Below are 18624 nucleotides of genomic sequence, written 5' to 3'. Positions count from 1 at the left end.
CACTCAGGCTCAGTAGGAAGGAAGCTATTTCACTACTTTTATTTGTTTGCTTGTTTTCATTTGTTTTTTAACCCTAATGGATATCTACTTTTGAAAAATACGCTTTACATGATTCTTTGTTATAATTGAATAGCTTTTGTGAGTAAAACACTTTCCATATATATACAATAGTAAGCCCAAGCGCAGACTGAAAATCCTATTAATACAAAGCAAGAAGGTCTCAGAATTCAGTTGCAAGGTTAACGTGGTTTAAGTTCATGTTCAAAGCAGTATTTCCCAATAGACAGGAAAATGAGATTTCTTTCTGCCTTACCATGGGTAAATTATAACCATTGATTAATTTATAAATTGTTTTCCTAGGTTGAGTCTAAATCCAAACATGGAAGGCATACTTCAAAAATTTAGTATAAATCTCACAACCTCTTTCTATCCAGGAAAATATCACCACAGATAACTGAAAATCTGTTAACTTCTGGAGAAGATGAGGGCATGGCTAGGTTTCCTGAGGTTTGAGGTGTGGTTTCAGGATAGCTGTACTTGAACTGTGTACCTCTTCTTGCGTCACCTGATTTGTCTCCTGGTGTGAAGGTCTATTCTGTCCTGTAGCTGTTTACAAGCAGTCTCTGTATGTGCCATGTTTGAATTATGGCTTCTTCAATGGCATCATCTCTATTCCTTGCCAACATTAAAAATAGTATTTCTCTATTTTACATTTGCTCATCTCCCCTAATATGCATACAAAAGTTCTCGAGTTCCAAGGCTTGAACATGCCCTGATTGCTAAAATTCAAGTATAAGTTCGATCTTGGTAAAGCTGTGTGGAGTTCCAGTTCTGATACATGTAGATTGAAGGTAGTGACTATGATCATTAACCCCTATGGACACCTGAGAACCCGGCTGCTTTGGGCACCAGAACAACATTATATATAGGTTGCATTTCTCTAAATCTATCTGGGTCTTACTTCTTCATTCTTGGACAGCCCTCAGAATGTGTGGCCCCAACCAGTTCTTCAATCTCCCTTCTTTTCATCACCATTTCTACATCCTTAGCTAAAGCCTTCAGTCTATTTGACCTGGGATATGGCAATAGCTTCATCCCTGTGTCACCTTCTCCCCAGGCCCTGCACTGTTGACTGGGTGAATTTTTATTTTATTATATTTTTTAAACAAAACCAATTGTTTCAGTCCCCAGTTTAAAGGACCCACCGCAGGGTCACTGTCATCTGAGATAATGTGCACAGTGCATACGTGAAGGGAAGCCCCGCCATGCTCCTGGTCAGCCTCAGACCCTCCTGTCTTCTGGTGTGGCCTGGCGCCCAAATGCACCATGTTCTCTCTGATATTGTTTTCTTTGGACTTATTCCCACGGCCTGACATTTCTTTCATTGTCTTCCTACCTGGTAGACTCCTCCACCATCCCTCAAGACCATTTTGAGCATCTCCTGCTCCACAAGTGCAAATGCATCCCTGGGGGTAACTTTCCTCCCAGATGCTCTGGGGAAAGTTGACCCTTCCCCCTTCACACCACTGTGTACCCATAGATGCTTCTACATGGCAACTTCATTGCAATTATACTTATCTGTTGGTCTAGACTGTGGGCTTCTTGAAGATAAGAAACCTGTTACATTCTTTGTATTTCTGTAGCCTAGCACAATCTCAGGTACCTAAATGTTTATTGAATGAAAAAGAAAATGAATGAATGAATGAATGAATGAACATATGAATCAGTGAGACACAGATTTGGCTGGCTGGTTTTGAAAACCTTTAGTCTGTGTCTGGCTTCCTTCTGGATAAAATAATAGGTTTCCTCAACATTCTAATAGTGGCAACAGGGATTCTAGAGCTTGCCTTGCTGCATTACACTCACTAAAAACACAAATTGAACTCACACATTAAAATGTTCACCTGTGACTCCACTTGGTTTTCTAAGCACAGGCTACTTTATGCTGGCTATTATCAACTGGTAGCATCCTCTCTATCTGTAATGACTCCGCTACTGAAGAGTGGTTCTCACAGGGATTCTGTGCATCGGCAGGGCCCTCTTCACCTGCCCCAGGCCTCCTTTCCAGTCTTCTCTCTCTTAAGAGCCACCTACCTGTCTTGTGTCTTAGTTGTGCCGGGAAATGCCCCCTTCCCTCACCGGACTCAAAGTGCTCCTGCGTGGAGCACTCTTCTCACCTCAGTGCTCCTGGAATCACTTTCCCTGGCGAGCTGATCCCCATCCATGCAGTCCATGCAGATGGAGCTCCAAAGCTGCCTTCTCTGTGGTCCCCCACCAACTGTCCCCCCATCTCCCACGAGTCAGGCTTGCTCCTTTCCCAGACTGTGTTTCCGAGACACCTGCAGTAGCCCTACTTTGCAGCTGTTACCCCTGCCCTGCTGAGTGAGCAGACAAATGGCTTAGCCTCTTTTCACCACAGTTCAGTCAACTACCAAGTGGAGAATGCAGTAGTTACCTGTCAGTAGCATTATGGAGATGGAAAGAAATAATATGGGAACATGTTTTGAAGGCCCTAAAGATGAACACAACATGTATCTTTATTGGGAAGCTCTAAGGAGCCAACGGAGGGAAGTGAGACTTTAGGATGCGGGCACTGTGAACACTGATAAGGACTTCGTCAAAGGCAAAGGAGCCTGTCGGGGCACGTGGCCGGGGTAGGATTCCCGGCTCCACCTCGAATGTGCAGTGTGGTCTTGGACACACGCAAAGTGGACATAATGACAACTATCTTGCAGAGCTCTTTGAAAGACTAGAGATGATAAGGCTCAGGCAATCCGGGGCAGCTCCGGTGCAGGCAGTGACGAATAGTAAATGAAAGCTGACAGAGTTCTGAGACTTGAACCCAAATGGCTTCTGCTATTTTTTTATCATCTCCCTCATGGACCGTACTGGTTAGGACACACACCCGGGGCAAGAGACAGTGCTTTGTGACTTGAGAAGACCTGTGAGGGAGTGACTGTCAGGCCTGTGAGACTGGATTCCGTCCTGAAAGGCTGCCTGCCTGAACAAGTGTCAAGATCCTGCTTGCAAATCTTGCTTTGCAAGCCAGTACACCCCCAGGTTTCTCCGAGTCCTAGCGAGAGCAGTCTGCAGCATCACACTGGCTCCGGCAGGAATTCTCCTCTGAACCTCAGAGCTAGTGAGCTCAGACAGGAGCTCCGAGAACGCGCAGCCTGTGTGACTGCGGAGCGCAATTCTTTCTGCAGCAGTGAAATGAGCCACCTCCCTCGCTGGGCTAGACTCTCACCTATATCTTCTGGGATGCCCTCCCTTGGGGCCCCAGGGACAGGAATTCATAACAGTAAAAACAATAATGCTTTAATGACAACAACAGCAGGCACCACCAATTGCGAAGATCTATGGGTCAGAGCAGCGCGCACTGGGCCTCTCACACCATATCCTACCCCATCCTGCCACCTGGGCTTGTCCCAGGGCTGAGCGTGCAACCGGGTCTGTCACAAGGACCCTACTGTGGCAGGAGTGGACATGCTTTGGTAAATGAGGATTTTTTTTGGTACTTCTAGCACCTGGGCTCAAACACTTCAATTTCTAGAGCCTCTGTATCTTCATCTCTAAATGGGAATAATAATACCTAATTACTTACCTACTTGAAGGAGTACATGAAGCATATTGAGTGTGAAGTGCTTCACTCAGGCCCCAGCAAATAGTAGATGGGAAATATGTGATCACTCATGCTGGTAGTTCCCCGGAGGATGTTTCTGTCTGGCTCTATATACATCCTGACTCTCCCTCTTTCCTGTTTGTCTTAAAATCTTATGCAAAGTAGTCTTCTGATGGAAGAAAGGAAAGGAGGGAGGGACGGAAGGAGGGAGGGAGGGAAAAGGAAGGAAGGAAGGAAGGAAGGAAGGAAGGAAGGAAGGAAGGAAGGAAGGAAGGAAGGAGGGAGGGAGGGAGGGAGGGAGGGAGGGAGGGAGGGAGGGAGGGAAAAGGAAGGAAGGAAGGAAGGAAGGAAGGAAGGAAGGAAGGAAGGAAGGAAGGAAGGAAGGAAGGTGACTTCATGTGCCAGTTTCCCAATTTGCTCCTGCTTTTCTTTGAGAGTCAGAGCGCCCCCTACCGGCCCCTGCGTAGCCATCCCTGCGAACGGAAAGGTTGACGTGGACACCAGCAGGGCCTGGAGGCAGATGGGGTACTCTGGGAAGACTTCAAAGACTCCAGGAGATTGTTCTGAAGAAAGGTCACAGGAAGTTTTAGGTGAATGACATTGAACAAAACAGTTCGATGAGGACTCAATAACTGAAAGGGTAAGAAGCTTTGGGTGTCAGGGAGAAACCCATGGAATTCAAGGTCTGGTCGTTTCTGCATCTCCTGGGTGAGAGCACAGGTAGCTAGAGGAGGGGGGAGAGGCGGCCCAGGATCGCTCCTAGCCAGCTAGGACATACTCTGCACAGAGGCCCAGGGCATTCCACAGAGTGGTAACCCCAGATGGGCAGGGCTTATTTTTGTTTTGGTCACTGGTGTATCCTTATAGCCCAGAACAGTCTTTGATGCATAGGAGGGTTTGTCAAACATTTGTGGGGAATATTCTCAGTGGGCACTAAACACACAGTGCACAGTGATGGGAGTAAAAGCAACAGCTATGTCAACAAGATGGAGAGGGTGCTCCCAGCACAGTGGGCATAAAATCAAGAAATTTCCTGGACAAGAACAAGAGGGCGGGAACTTCGGCATTCACTCCACCTCCTTCATAGCTGTGTGACAGGGTAGGTGACGTTTATTTAAGCAAATGCACGGCCAGGAAGTACTTCTCTCTATCGCTTGCCTCTTTGAATTCTTTTCTCTCCCCTTCCTCACTCAATCCCTGTTCTCATCCACCCACTAGGAGCTTTTTTTTTTTTTTGCAGTCTTTCAAGGAAAAATAATGAAAAGAGAAAGAACTGGAATTTACATAATACCTTTCTTCCAAGATACTAAAAGCAGTTCACCCATCTATAATTTGTTCTCATAACAGTCCTCTGAGCAGGACTGTTATTAGTATTATCATTATCATTTCCATTTGCAGTCACAGCGCTTGCTGCTGAGACTTTTGCTAACATCTCAGCCCCCCCCACCCTTTGGTGCTTAAAAAAGCTTTATTATGTTTTGTCGATCTTGTTGTTATTAATGCTAAGACATCTATCTGTCGGTTAGTAACATGTATTAGGCACTTGTTATATCCTAGGACTCCTATTAAGCATTTTACAAACATTATTTCACCTAATAGAATAATGCAATTAGACAAATACTGTTACCAATTCATTTTTACAGATAAAGAAACTGAAACTTAGAAAGGTTGTATATCTTGTCCCAAATCCCAAGGCCAGGGAGTAGGGAGCTGGATTTTGAAGCCAGATTGCTGGGCTTTAAGGGCACATGTGATTATGTAGAATATTATATTGCTTCCCAAATATCAATAGCTACCCATTATCTGTTGAATTATTGCTAAATGAGAAAGGTTTAATCATTGACCTAATATCTTAGAGGTGGAAGTAGAATTTAACGTCTATTTGACTCCAAAGGTCAAGATTTTTCTACCACAATTGTACTTCAAAAGGGAAGTCATTTAAAATGTTTCTGTGTGAGCACTGGCCAGATTGCTCAGATAGTTAAAGCATTATCCCAATTCACCAAGGTAGTAAGTTCAATCCCCAGTCAGGGTACCTACAAGAATCAACCAGTAAGTGCATGAATAAGTGAAACAACAAATCTCTCTCTCTCTCTCTCTCTCTCTCTCTCTCTCTCCATCTTTCTCTTCCTCCTCTCTCTCTAAAAAATCAATTTTAAAAAATGTTTCTATGCGGCTAAGGGATTTGTAACTAAATAAAATTAAGATGCCTTCTCAGATGTCATCAGAATGTAGGCAAGTACTTGCTTAAAGGTTCCTCAGGCCTAGAAAAACATGCTAAATATGAAAATGCAAAGTTGATTTAGTCAGGCAACTGATTTTTAACATCTCATTTCTTGAACAGTTTTAGCCCCCCAGCATAATGTATCAAAAGGCTTCAACCACCACCTCCATTTGTGACTTTGCCGCATGTCCCATTGCACTCTCTGGCCCTCTGCTTAATTTTATCATTTAAAAATCGATTACATCCGTCTATTGTGAGAGTCCCGCGGGACTGGTGACCAGGGTGAGGAAAGAGCCGATGGAGAGCAGAATCCAACAGAAACATCTTCTGAACTAAGAGGAGAATAGAAAGCAACTGTCAAGGCAAACTGATTTGAATTGCATAAGCATGTGATTACAAAAAAGGAGTCGGGATACAAACTATTCTTTCTAACAGCTTCGACTTGGCAGGTGGCACTACCTGTCTCTTTCTAATCTCTTCCAGTCTTTCAGGCTCCAAATGTGTATTGGCTTCAAATTGTTTAATGTTTGAAAGATGTTTCCAGTGCACTGAATTACCCTACACATCTCACCTGCCCCTGCCAGCAGTGCCTTTGTGAGAATGGCCCTAACACAACACAAGCCACTTACAAACAGTTTCTTTTAATTACTGCAACAGTTGCTTCTTCCCTTGGCCTGCTACCTAATTTATTTTTTAAATGGAGAGCTTACATTCAGCAAACCAGATGCTGAATCTGATGTTTCCCCCTCTTTCTTCTCCTCTTACTCATACTCAGTGTTCCATCAAATTCTCATTCTTCTCCCTCTGTAACACCTGCCCTATATTAGATACAGGCTCTATCAGAACAAATAACTGCAAGAGCTCAGTAGCTTATAACAACAAGCATTTCCTTTTTTATTATTGTGCTAAAATATATATAACATAAAATCTGCCATTTTAACCACTTTGAAGTGTATGATTTAGAAGCATTACTTATACTTACAGTGTACCACTCACTACCTGTTTCCAAAACTTTTTTATCACCCCAAATTGAAATTCTGTACCCATTAAGAAAAAAACTCTCTGTTACCTCCTCCCCCAAGTCTTCGGTAACCTCTAGTCTTTTCTTCTTCTAGGGCTGGGCTAAGCATCCTAAGAGACCCACAGTACTATGGAGTGTATTCTTCTTTTTGGGCAGGTAGTAATTCACTACTCCCAGATAAGAGAAAACATGAAAACCCATTCCTGGAACTGCTGATAGATACCATATTGAGATATTTTACATAAATTATTTTATTTATAACAGAATGGTGGTCAACCAGCCCTCAGTAATGGTGGGAAGCAGGACTGCTCAGGAGACCACCAACATCTGTAACTTTCCTCTTGCTCAGCTATGAATGGGACTCAGCTCTCAACTGTCTTTGGCTGTAGCTCCTCTTTCTGATTCTGAGAAAGGAAATCTGATTGGCTTATTCCAACACTGGGGTCCAATCAGCTGTGCCCAGAGGATGAGGTCTGGTGGCCCATCAGCTGCTACTGAGGGCTCTGGGAGCAGACTTGGGCAGAAGAGTCCAGGCAGGACACAGAGGCCCACTACCAGGGCTGCCACACCCACAAAGTCCTTAGTGCCATTTCTTATGAGCTTGGTGTTTCCTATTTCACACAAACAAGGGAAACTTGAGTGCGGCTCAGAAGCAGTACTTTGTTTCTGTTTGTGTTGCTTTCCACATGGGATCCAGTGACTGTTTAGTCCAGGGGAGAGCTGTTTCAGTGCAGCAGGAGGGGCGCCCCAACCAGGAAGGCTGGTTCTTCATTGTCTTAGTGAGCAAATTGGGGTTCCTTTAGAGAGCTCTTAGAACCACCTCCCCTGAAACAGTTCATAAGTTCTCTTTAAGTTATGATTATTTTTAAATCACAGGTGCAGAGGATTGAATTAACCAAACTCATAAATTCATGATATAAATAAATGATTATCAGGATAGACCTGTGCAAGGCCCCTCTCTGATTTTATTTATCTACACTCACACACACTCCCATCTCCCCCAAGAGAAAACCATTCTAATATATTTAGTGTGTACCCTATCATTTTTTACTGCATTGTTCCAAATATGTTGCTGTTTTGTGCATGTATTTTGAGCCTGTGTAAATGGCATTATCTTATACATCTCACACTATCGCATGTAACAACATGTGTTGACATGCTCGCCAACAATGCACGATCATGCCCCTTACCCACTGAATCCTCCTTTGATGACACTGCTGCCCTATTACCCCATCGGATGGGAACACCGGCTGTCTACTCCATTCACTGGGGCTCTCTGCCAATGCTTGGCAACCGGGGACTCATGGGAGCAGATGGGCCACTCAACGGTGAACTGTCCTCCCCACCATCACCATCAGCCTGTGTTCTGAGTGTTTCTTGGGTTCCTTGTGCTCTAGTCCTGCTCTTCCTGGGTCCCTCCTCCCCAGTCGCTCCCTCAGGGCCCACTCTGACCACTGCTGTGGAAGTCAGTAGAACATGATCCAACCCAGCCCAGCCAGCCACAAGTGGGCCAAAGCACAGGGCAGCTAGTGCCGCAAATGCAATTTCTAGCAGCTCTCCAAGGGAACAGCCCACAACTGGTCCCTGTGCTATATTTGTTTGGGCAATAAATCACGACAGCAGGGAATTAATTACAACCCAAGGTAGGAGAAGTCAGCTGCTCCTCAACCAAGTGGCGACTGACCTTTCTCCTACTCATGATAAAAAAGGAACAAAGGAAGGAAGGAAGAAAAAGTATTATAATCCATAATATAATTTCCCCCCAAGGGTTTGAATTATTTGAAAGGTTTGGGTTACTTGAGGGAAATTAAATAAACCATTATATTACACTGTTCTGCTTTTAGCTACAAAGTGTTTCTTATTGTGAAAAATATTTCCCAGTGAGTGGCTGTCTGAAATATTTATTGGCCCAAGTCCTAGGCATCATTACCACGGACTCAGTAAGCCACTCCGTGTGGGAAGTCATGTTTCCTGGGATGCTGTTTTTACCTAAAAACCTGCAGTAACATTTTCTTTCATGGTGCTGACCCTAAGAAGATAATGGTGTTCAATGAACTGATACAATCTTTAATAATCTATCGCCCTTACAGAAAACTACACAGAAATTTTTTAAGCAGCTAAAGGAAAATCCGAAGGGACCCATCAATCCTGAAAGCAGTGAAAAGTATATAAAGACTGAGTTGATGCTTCTAAAACCAATTTTCCCTCAGCAAGTTTTATTTTGGGGCCCTGCTGTTATGCATGGTAGATAGTATCGCCCAACATAAACCGCATGGGAAGCTTTCAATTGGGCTGTTTGTTACACTGGGGGAGCAATTGATTCTGGTTTTCTCTGTGGTCTGAAAGCCCACTTCTGAGCTGTTGGATTCTTTGCCCTGTGAGCCCAAGTGACATACACCAAATCACCACACATTTCGTTTCAGAAGATCACTGTGACTGTTAGAATTCAGGCTCTGTGCCTTTCCTAAATATGTGTGTGTGGTTTTTTCTCTTTTACAGAAGCTGCAAAGAATCAATACTCCTGACTGTCATTCAGCCTTACCCTGTAAGTATTCTGTGAGTAAAAGTGCCATCGTCTGATCTGGGGCTGCTTTCTGCTCCCCCCGCTCCAGTGAATCCATGACGATGAATGACGGCAGAGAAAAACTAGCATACATTTGCAATAGGAGCTCCAAACTCCTGACTGTTTGTATTTTGTACTTCATGAGAACAAACCCAATATTAGAGAGAAAGGGAAGTAGCGCATTTCCTAAATATCTTAAAAATCAACTCTTAGGTCCTATGCAACTCTCACCATCTGGAAATGACACAAAACTCAACATTTTCTTGGAATTTTCAGCTTAAGAATCATAAGTCTAATGGGAATGTCCAATTGTAGGAAGCTGAAGCACAATTGCTTTTCTTACCCCCATCGAAATAATTTGGTAGAGAAATAGATGTTTCAGTGAGACCTGCTTTAAAAGGTGGGTATTAGAGGTAATATGGTCATCAGAATTTCATTCGTCAGCCTTCAGTTCCCATGATTTTTTAAAAAACAACTTTATCATGGCTTAATGGTTTATATGGTTTATATATATATATAAAAGACTCAGCTTTATATTGCCTGTTTCTTTTAGTCCCATCTCTCTGATAAAAACTACACACACATCTTTTGATGTGAAAACTAAGAAGACAACAAGATGTAAGAGAACCAAGATTTGAGATCTAGTTCCCAACAATATAATGGGTAATTCCTATACCTACGCAGAACACCGGTTTCCTCATCTGAATGAGGAGAAGGTTAGTTCCCATCCAAGGGCCTCCCTGCTCCACAATCTCCTGTTCTACGATGCCTTTTCTAGAAATTAGAGCTGCCCTGTTTTTAGACTGTTTCATTTACCAAAATGTCACTCATACTCACTTCAAATTACCCAGACTTCTTTATTTCTTTGCTGTGGACAAATCTATTTTGGTCAAGCCGATGTAAATGTCAATAATGAGCAAGTGACTGACCAATTATCAATTCCTAGAGGAACTCAGGTTGACCCTGCCTTTCCTGAATTCTCTGTCTCCAGAGACGGAGAGTTATAACTTATTAGCAATGCAAGATCAAAACCACTTGACTCCAAACCAGGTTATTTTTGCAATGTGGATAACACTTTGCCCCATGCAGTAGACTTAGAGAAAGAGAGAGGAGTTTTGCATTAAGTTAAGGGTTGTGTCTTCTGGTTTTGCTCACTCTGTTTGCTGTTTGAATCTGCATGACTTGTTATTTATATGAATACCCATTATTACCATCAGTGAGTCAGTGAGTCATGGGACTTCCTTTTAACAGATAATCTCAAGTTTTCTAGGCAGTCCAGTGGCTCTCCCTGTTGTGTTCTATTGACAGTCAACATTCAGTAAGAGCATTTAGGAGCACATGCTACACGCTGGCCGACAGCTATCCCTCTGCTCTTCAGAGTCGCTCTCCCCCTCCCAGTTATTGCGGATGAATTCACACCTTTGATTTCCTTTGACCAGCCCTCCTTCCTGAAATACCCACAACATATTCCACCCCACCACCTCCTCAGCCTAGTTGAATCCTTCTCACCCTTGAAGTCTCAGCATTCTAAATACTACCTTTGAGTTTCTCACTGTTGGCACTGTTGCTGTTTGGGCCGGAGAACTCCATGTTGTGGGTGCTGTCCTGTGCACTGTTGAGTGTTATGCAGCATCCCTGGTCTCCACCCACTAGATGGCAGTAGTACCTCTCCATTAGTTGTGACAGCCAAAAATGTCTCCAGACATTGCCAAATGTTCCTTGGAGAACAAAATCTCCCTCACTTGGGAACCACCATCCTACTTAAAGTTTTCCCTCACTGATCTATTCCAAAGTGGCTCTTTCCTCCTATGTATTGTAGGAGTTGAAATAAAGGGGTTAAAACCCCAAAGTTACTGCTTGATCAGGCGGTGGTGCAGTGAATAGAGCATTAACCTGGGTCGCTGAGGACCCAGGTTCGAAATCCTGAGGTTTCTGCCTTGAGCGTGGGTTCATCTGACTTGAGCATAGGCTCACCAGCTTGAGCACAGGGTTGCTGGCTTGAGCGTGGGATCATAGACATGACCCCATGGTCGCTGGCTTGAGCCCAAAGGTCGCTGGCTTGAGCCCAAGGTTGCTGGCTTGAGCAACGGGGTCAGTGGCTCAGCCAAAGCCCCACCCACCCCGTCAAGGCACATATGAAAAAACTATCAATGAACAACTAAGGTGCCACAACTATGAGTTGATACTTCTCATCTCTCTCCCTCCCTGTTTGTCTCTCTGTCTCTCTCTCTTGCAAAACAAAACAAAACAAAGTTACTTAGATACATTGCATGTAGAGAGAAGAACAGATAAGAGAAGAAATTTCAAATTTTTACTTATATGTTTCTTTTTGGATTTTCCTACAAGCAAATTGTTGGGGTTTTTTTTAAATTTTTGATTGGGTTTTATTTATTTTGCATATATCCTCTTGGTAAATCAGGATTGACATACAGAAACAGATGACCCAACAGACCAAAAGAAAGTTCATGAATTTTATTTTTATTACAGATAATAAAAATCAGCATTTTAATTTTTTTGTAGTTTGCTGGCCAGCGTTTTTCATGTTGTATTTCCTGTGCATAATAAGGTCTAGTCAAGATAGAAAACCAATGCTTACACCTTCTTGCCATATTTTACCTGGGTTCAGGGCACCTCAGTGTGACCCAGTCACAAAAATCAGTCTCCATTAAGGGTCAAGTACACTTGGAAGAAGATCTTAGGATCCCCAAAATTCTTTGAGAAGAAATAATTTTTAATATGTTGCTGCCTCCTACCTTAAATAATATGGAGGGCTCTCTCTCCATCCTTTTTAATTTATTTCTTAGGGAAAAGTGTAAATACCATAGGAAATACAGAAGCAGAAAAATATGTGTTGGCAGAAGTTTTTCTCAGAGAACCATTGCAAACATTTTGGCCTATTTCTTTTCTTTTTTCTTTTTTTTAATTTTTATTTTAGAAAGAGAGGAAGGGGAAGAGAGAGGAACATCTATCTGTTCCTGTATGTGCCTTGACCAGGAATCAAACCCACAACCTTTGCTTGTCGGGACGATGTTCTAACCAACTGAACTATCTGGTCAGGACTTGGCCTATGTCTTTCCATCCTTTGTTCTGTGCCTTGTCAATAGTTGAGATTATATTGTGTGTGCAATTTTATTCTGCTTCTGTCACTTAGTATATCAAACATTTCCCCATGTCATCAAGGATTCTACATAAGCATCATATACATGGCTATAAAACATTACGTTGAACCAAGATTTACTTAACCAACTCCCTATCATTGAGCCCTTGTAATGTCTAATGTTTTGCTATGATAAATAATTCTGCAAAGAACATCTTTGTATATAAATCTTAATTCATATTTAGTAGTATTTCCTCAGTATGGAGTTTTAGAAGGCAAATCTCTGAGTTACTCATGAATTTTATTTGTTTGGTTGTGATGCACTATCTACTTGTACTGTTACTATTTTTATTACAGATCTTTCTTAGCCAGCCTCTTTCTTTTGTCCTTTCCCCAATTCTCAAGTCCAGAACTTCCAAGTTCAACCATACCTGAGACAGAGAGTATTTAATGAAGTCTATAACCTCTCATAACACAACCCCAACTCTGGGACTTGGGCTAAGTCAGTTCCAGTTCCCATATCCCTGCACTACCATGAGTCACACTTTTTTAGGTTTCTTCTAAGCCAAAGAGCTTAGGGACCTGCTTGTCTGCATCTCACTTCCTACCTGCCTTCCAGCATATTGCACACACCTGAGGGAGGCTACAGAACTCCTCATGGAAGCCCCAGTGTCAGCCCAATTTCCAACTGGGAGCACTAGTGACATTTTTGCCTGTTGGATTTTTCTGGACATAGGAGCATGCACATGGAACAAACTGGAAGTGCTAACAAATTATCACTCCCGGAAGAGCAGCCATTCCATCACTGACAAGATATCTCCCAGCTTCCTCTCTTCCTAAGTCAATAAAACTCTGAAGTCTGTGGTCTACCTTGTTTCCCAAGGTTCCCAGTAGGGTTAGTTTCCAGTTGCTTACAGTGGTGCCTGACTTAACAATGAATGCTTTATTGGCTTACTCCATTCTCCAACTCACCTACCTACCCATGCTTCCTGGGAGCTCCTCCAAAATCAGCTATCTGCTTATAGGATCTACTTTGGGGGACTCCAAACAAAGTTACCTACGGGCTAGTAAGTCATCAGCAAGCATTTTCTCAATGCCTACTATAGAAGTAACTAGAAAGCCCAGCTGCTCTAGATATTATAAATTGTAATTAAAATGATTTGTGCAAAGGTGTCTGCTAATTCAAACTGAATTACCCAGGGCAGGCGGCGAGGACACCCCTTTGCTTAGTGCCCCACGGGGTTTCCCCCTACTTGCTTAATTGCTTAAAGTAGAGTGCAATGAAGGAAACCACTGGCAGTACATTTCTTAAGAGCCACCGCTAGCTCAATAAATAAAGGTGATTTAAATAATAAAATGTTAATTCACATGTCAAAGATCTCTTTGTACACAACATTTCTTGTGTAGATCTTTCCATCATTTTTAAGCTTGCCTTGCAGAGGACCATCAATTATTTTTAATTTTACATGATTGCTGGCTCATTGCTTGCTATAGCATTAGAGGCCAACTTTTTTTCAACTTCGTGCATCATTTTATATGCAGTAGCAAATGGGTTAATGTCTTGAAATAATTCCCCCATTTCATTAAGTAAGGTCTCAGGAACTCTTTTATTCCATTCTAAACGTGCCGAACTGGCTTCTGAGGGATCAAGTATATATAATTGAGCAAACTTTCTTTACCCGTCAGAGGGATGCAAAGTTCCAGTTTGATGGTAAACTTGACCATGAAGTCAAAAGCAATAAAGTCCTGGTCCAGGCAAGTCAATTGGTTTGTTTCCCATGGACGCAAAAGCAAACGAACTATTAATGGATCGAATGCTATCCATGTACTGTTTGCTATTTGGATGCTGATTAGTCAACAATTTATTCAAGAGTGGTGGATAATTCTCAATTAGTGGAACTACAATGTTTCCGTACTTGCAACATTGAGAAAATCCTTTCTTGCCACGGTCAAATCTATTAGTTTCTAACTTGAAGTTTAAGGACTGACAGTGTTCACATTTAATGTTCACGAGAGGAATGCTCCAAAATTAAAGTTTCTCCGTTTGAAACTGTTTTAATCCTTTTTGCGTTTTGGTCAGCATTACTCTGTCATTTTTTTTGCATTTCTCTCCTGCCTTTGTTCAAGGGACTCATTTTGTCGAGACAGGCTTTTTTGTCTTGCATCTGAGGCAAGCCTTGTTTCTCTATGCTCATCAGTCTCATTTTGCTGAGAAAGACACATTTGCTCTGCGACTGAAGCAAGCCTTGTCTTTCTCTGCTCAGTGGTTTCTTTTTGTCGAGAAAGCCGTTTTTGTGCAGCTTTAGCTCCTTTTCTCTCCTCTTCAGTGCTGTATTTTCTAGGAGGCATCCTTAAAAGAAATTACGATAAGACGTAGTTTTTATGTAAAACAGATGATTGCCAATGCAAACAAATGTTCACCTTCCCCCTGACACGCTCAATTTGCGTTCAGCCTTAAATTGTTTCAAAAGCAGATGATTGCTAATGCAAACAAATGTTCACCTTCCCCCTGAACCGCTCAATTTGCGTTCAGCCATGGCAACTTCACCCCATTGGCTAGTACAGTTACGCAAGCAACCAATAAGCTATCAGTGACAAACAGACACTTAAGCCGCATATAATAAAGATACTATAAAGCTAAAGGGATTGCAAGTTTAAGATCCTTACACTTCAGTTCCAGAAATTAATCTTATTTATGTAATTATTTTCAAGCTAAGTTCTAGTGACTTCTAAGAGCATCTAAAAGCATCAGGAGCATGCCACACATTTGTCATGACCACCTTAGCAACAGCAAATTTGGAGAGAGGTGCCAAAACTTAAAATTAATTAACAGTGGGAGAATCTGATTATTCTAAATGGTAATCATTTGTCATTTCCACCACGGGATATGCAGTACTTATGATCAGATCTGCAGGTTGCTAAGAATTAGTTCACCAGAATTTTGTGTGCTGGGCATTGTACATTTTTTGAGCCACAAAGAGGGGTCTGAGTGAAAACTGCTATCATGACTGGTTTACATTCTCCGTGAACCAAAGTAACTCTAGCCACTGGAATAAGCCATTACTTTGTTGATTCTAATTCAATAACCTTCAGACTTGAAGGGCTTATGTTTTTATTATCAGAAAGTAGTTCTTAAAATAAATGTCAATTATATGAAAAAGTCACAAATCTAGAATAAGAAAAATGTACCCATGTGGATTCTTAGGCTTCAAACTATGCATAAAGTAATATTTGCTTTACTACCTTGGCTATCTAGTTTGCATTCTGCTTTCCCTAGCTTACCAGGTCTGTCATTAGGTCCTGGTGATCTAGGTGAACAAATATGGGAATAGGGCTACAGGTGGTGGGCATGCTCTAGCTAGGGAGAGATGAGAGAAGCATCCCCTCTTTATAAGTTCTGGTACATGGGGCCACTTACCTTAGGGCAGGGGTCGGGAACATTTTTGGCTGAGAGAGCCATGAATGCCACATATTTTAAAATGTAATTCTGTGAGAGCCATACAATATGCTTAACACTAAATACAAGTAAATATGTATATTTTATGTAAGACCAACACTTTTAAAGTACAGTAAGTCTCTGAATTCTTTTTAATAACGTTGTTATGCTGTTGCTAACCAGTGAGGAATAAAGTATTTCTTACTATTAATGCGACTTCTGGTGCTGCATGGTTTTGCTGATGGCTTTGTAGTCTGGTTGATACGTGGTGAGGTTAAGCTTCATGCAGGCGTTGAGACTTCCATCTGTTAAACGTGATCATAGGCTGGTCTTAACGTTCTTTAGATGTGAGAAAGATGGCTCACATGCAAACGTAAAGCCAAATATTGTCAGTACAGCAATACTCACATGCTGCAGTGTGTGGTATGTGATGGGAAGCGTGTTCCAAGTTTTGACAATCAGCTGGTCCGCGGGTTGAAGTTTCTTCATTTCTCCCCACTTGTGTTTGCTCGCCAACTCTGCTTGCTGTCGTGCAAGTCTTTCCAAATCTTCATTCAGTGACTTGAACTTATTCACCCACATGTCTGAGGCCTTCAGGTCAGCAGCTTGTAGCTCAAAATCTCTGATGGAGACTCCGGGGATGTAACTCAAGTCGGCGCTGTCCACTGCACACTCATGTAGATGGGTGATAAACTTAAAAAGAAGAGTGTGCTCATGAAATTCTCCAAAGAGCACTTTGAATGACTGCAGGAGATTAGATGTGAAGCCCACTAGCTGCTGAAGATCAAGATGTTGAGCAGGGTCACTTGCTGTGCATGCATCTTTAAACTCTACCAGTTTTTCAAAGTGTAGTAAACGACCTGTTTCAAAGTCAGTGATGAAGAGCTCCAGCTTGTTTTCAAATGCAAACACTGCTTGTTGAAGGGATAAGACTGTATTTCCAACGCCTTGCATTTTCACATTGAGCTGGTTCAGATGTTCAGTCATGTCCACGAGATAGTAGAACTTCAGGAGCCAGTCAGTGTTAGCTAACTCAGGATGCTCGATGTTTTTCATTTCAAGAAAAGTCCAGATTTCGCTCAGACAAGCTGTAAAATGGCTGAGCACCTTCCCTCTTGACAACCAATGCACATTGCTGTGCAGAAGCAGACCAGGATAATTATTCCCATCTTCATCCAGCAGTGTTTTAAACTGGTGATCATTTAAAGCTTGGGCAACAATAAAGTTGACCACCTGAATGACCAGCAACATCACCTCACCAAGCTGCTCACCACACATCTGAGCACAAAGCGCCTCCTGATGTAAGATGCAGTGAAAACTTAGGATGGGTCTCTTTTCATGTTCATGAAGAAGTGCAATGAATCCTCTGTTTTTCCTCACCATGCACGGAGCACCATCAGTACACACCGAAATGAGTTTATCCATCGGTAGATTTTTTTCTTTAGCAACCTCAGTGAAAGACTTGAATAAATCCTCCCCTCTTGTTGTCTCTTTCATAGGCAAGACAGCAAGACTTTCCTCATGTAGTGTGTCACCCACAGCATACCTTACAATCACGCTGAACTGGGATAAATGGCTTACATCTGTTGACTCATTCAAAGCGAGAGAAAAGAATGGTGCTGCATTTATGTCCTTCACTTGTGTAGCCTCAATTTGATTTGCCATCATGATGGTACGATCGTGCACAGTTCTTGCTGACAGAGGCATGTCTTTTATTTGTTTGTTTATCTTGTCTTTATTCGAAAAGTCGTCAAAAAGTTCACTGGCAACATCAAGCATGAGTGTTTTGGCATACGTCCCATCTGTGAATGGCTTTCCGTTTCTCACAATTGCTAAAGCACCAGCAAAGCTAGCCGAATTCCAGTTACCTTGTTGGGTCCAAACATGGAGTTGCTGCTGACTAGCTTGCACTCTACACAGTAGCTCTTGACATGCTTTCTTCCTGCTGTCCCCCGCTGGAATTTCAATGCAAATGTAGTATGGTGTGTGTCGAAGTGCCGCTTGCATTTCATCAATGCAATTTTATCATTGCACATTAGACACACTGCAGAACCTGCTCTCTCCTCAAAGGCAAATTCCTCATCCATTCCTACTGAAAAGTACGATATGCCTCATCTTTTTTTCTTTTAGCCATCTTCTTCGTCAAAAGTGTTTCTGCAATTAGCTAGATGACTACTTGATTAAAAGGAGGGAAGTTTACTTCTTGACCTCATATTACGCATTATCCAATAAAAATTTGGTGTTGTCCCATAGGACAGCTGTGATTGGCACCTGCAACCATGAACAGAAGCTGTAGGAAATGAATGACTGTAATACGTGAGAATGTTTTATATTTTTAATGTTATTTTTTTATTAAAGATTTGTCTGCAAGCCAGATGCAGCCATCAAAAGAGCCACATCTGGCTCGCAAGCCATAGGTTCCCGACCCCTACCCTAGGGCCAGGTAACCCTTTCTACTTCCATGGGAACATCACTGCATTCTACGATTACATATCAAATGATATGAATAAAAAATAAGTCCTGTTAAACATACATTTTTATTGATGCAAGGACTTATGGGTCTGGCCTGCGGTGGCACAGTGGATAACGCATTGACCTGGAACACTGAGGTCACAGGTTTGAAACCCTGAGTTTGCCTGATCAAGGCACATATGGGAGTGA

At 42.3% G+C, this 18624-nt stretch overlaps 1 protein-coding gene across 2 annotated transcripts in view; it reads left to right on the top strand.

Annotated features, from left to right (window-relative positions):
* Positions 1-18624, top strand: part of FRMPD4 (FERM and PDZ domain containing 4) — a 525749-nt gene that overhangs the window by 464372 nt on the left and 42753 nt on the right. For both annotated transcript variants that reach the window (XM_066249893.1, XM_066249895.1), the window contains exon 5: positions 9367-9412. In XM_066249893.1, coding sequence (XP_066105990.1) covers positions 9367-9412 — 46 coding nt within the window. The remainder of the gene's footprint in view (positions 1-9366; positions 9413-18624) is intronic.

Source organism: Saccopteryx bilineata, chromosome X (genome assembly GCF_036850765.1).
Source record: "Saccopteryx bilineata isolate mSacBil1 chromosome X, mSacBil1_pri_phased_curated, whole genome shotgun sequence".
Classification (NCBI taxonomy): domain Eukaryota; kingdom Metazoa; phylum Chordata; class Mammalia; order Chiroptera; family Emballonuridae; genus Saccopteryx; species Saccopteryx bilineata.
This window is presented reverse-complemented; position numbering and strand designations above follow the sequence as displayed.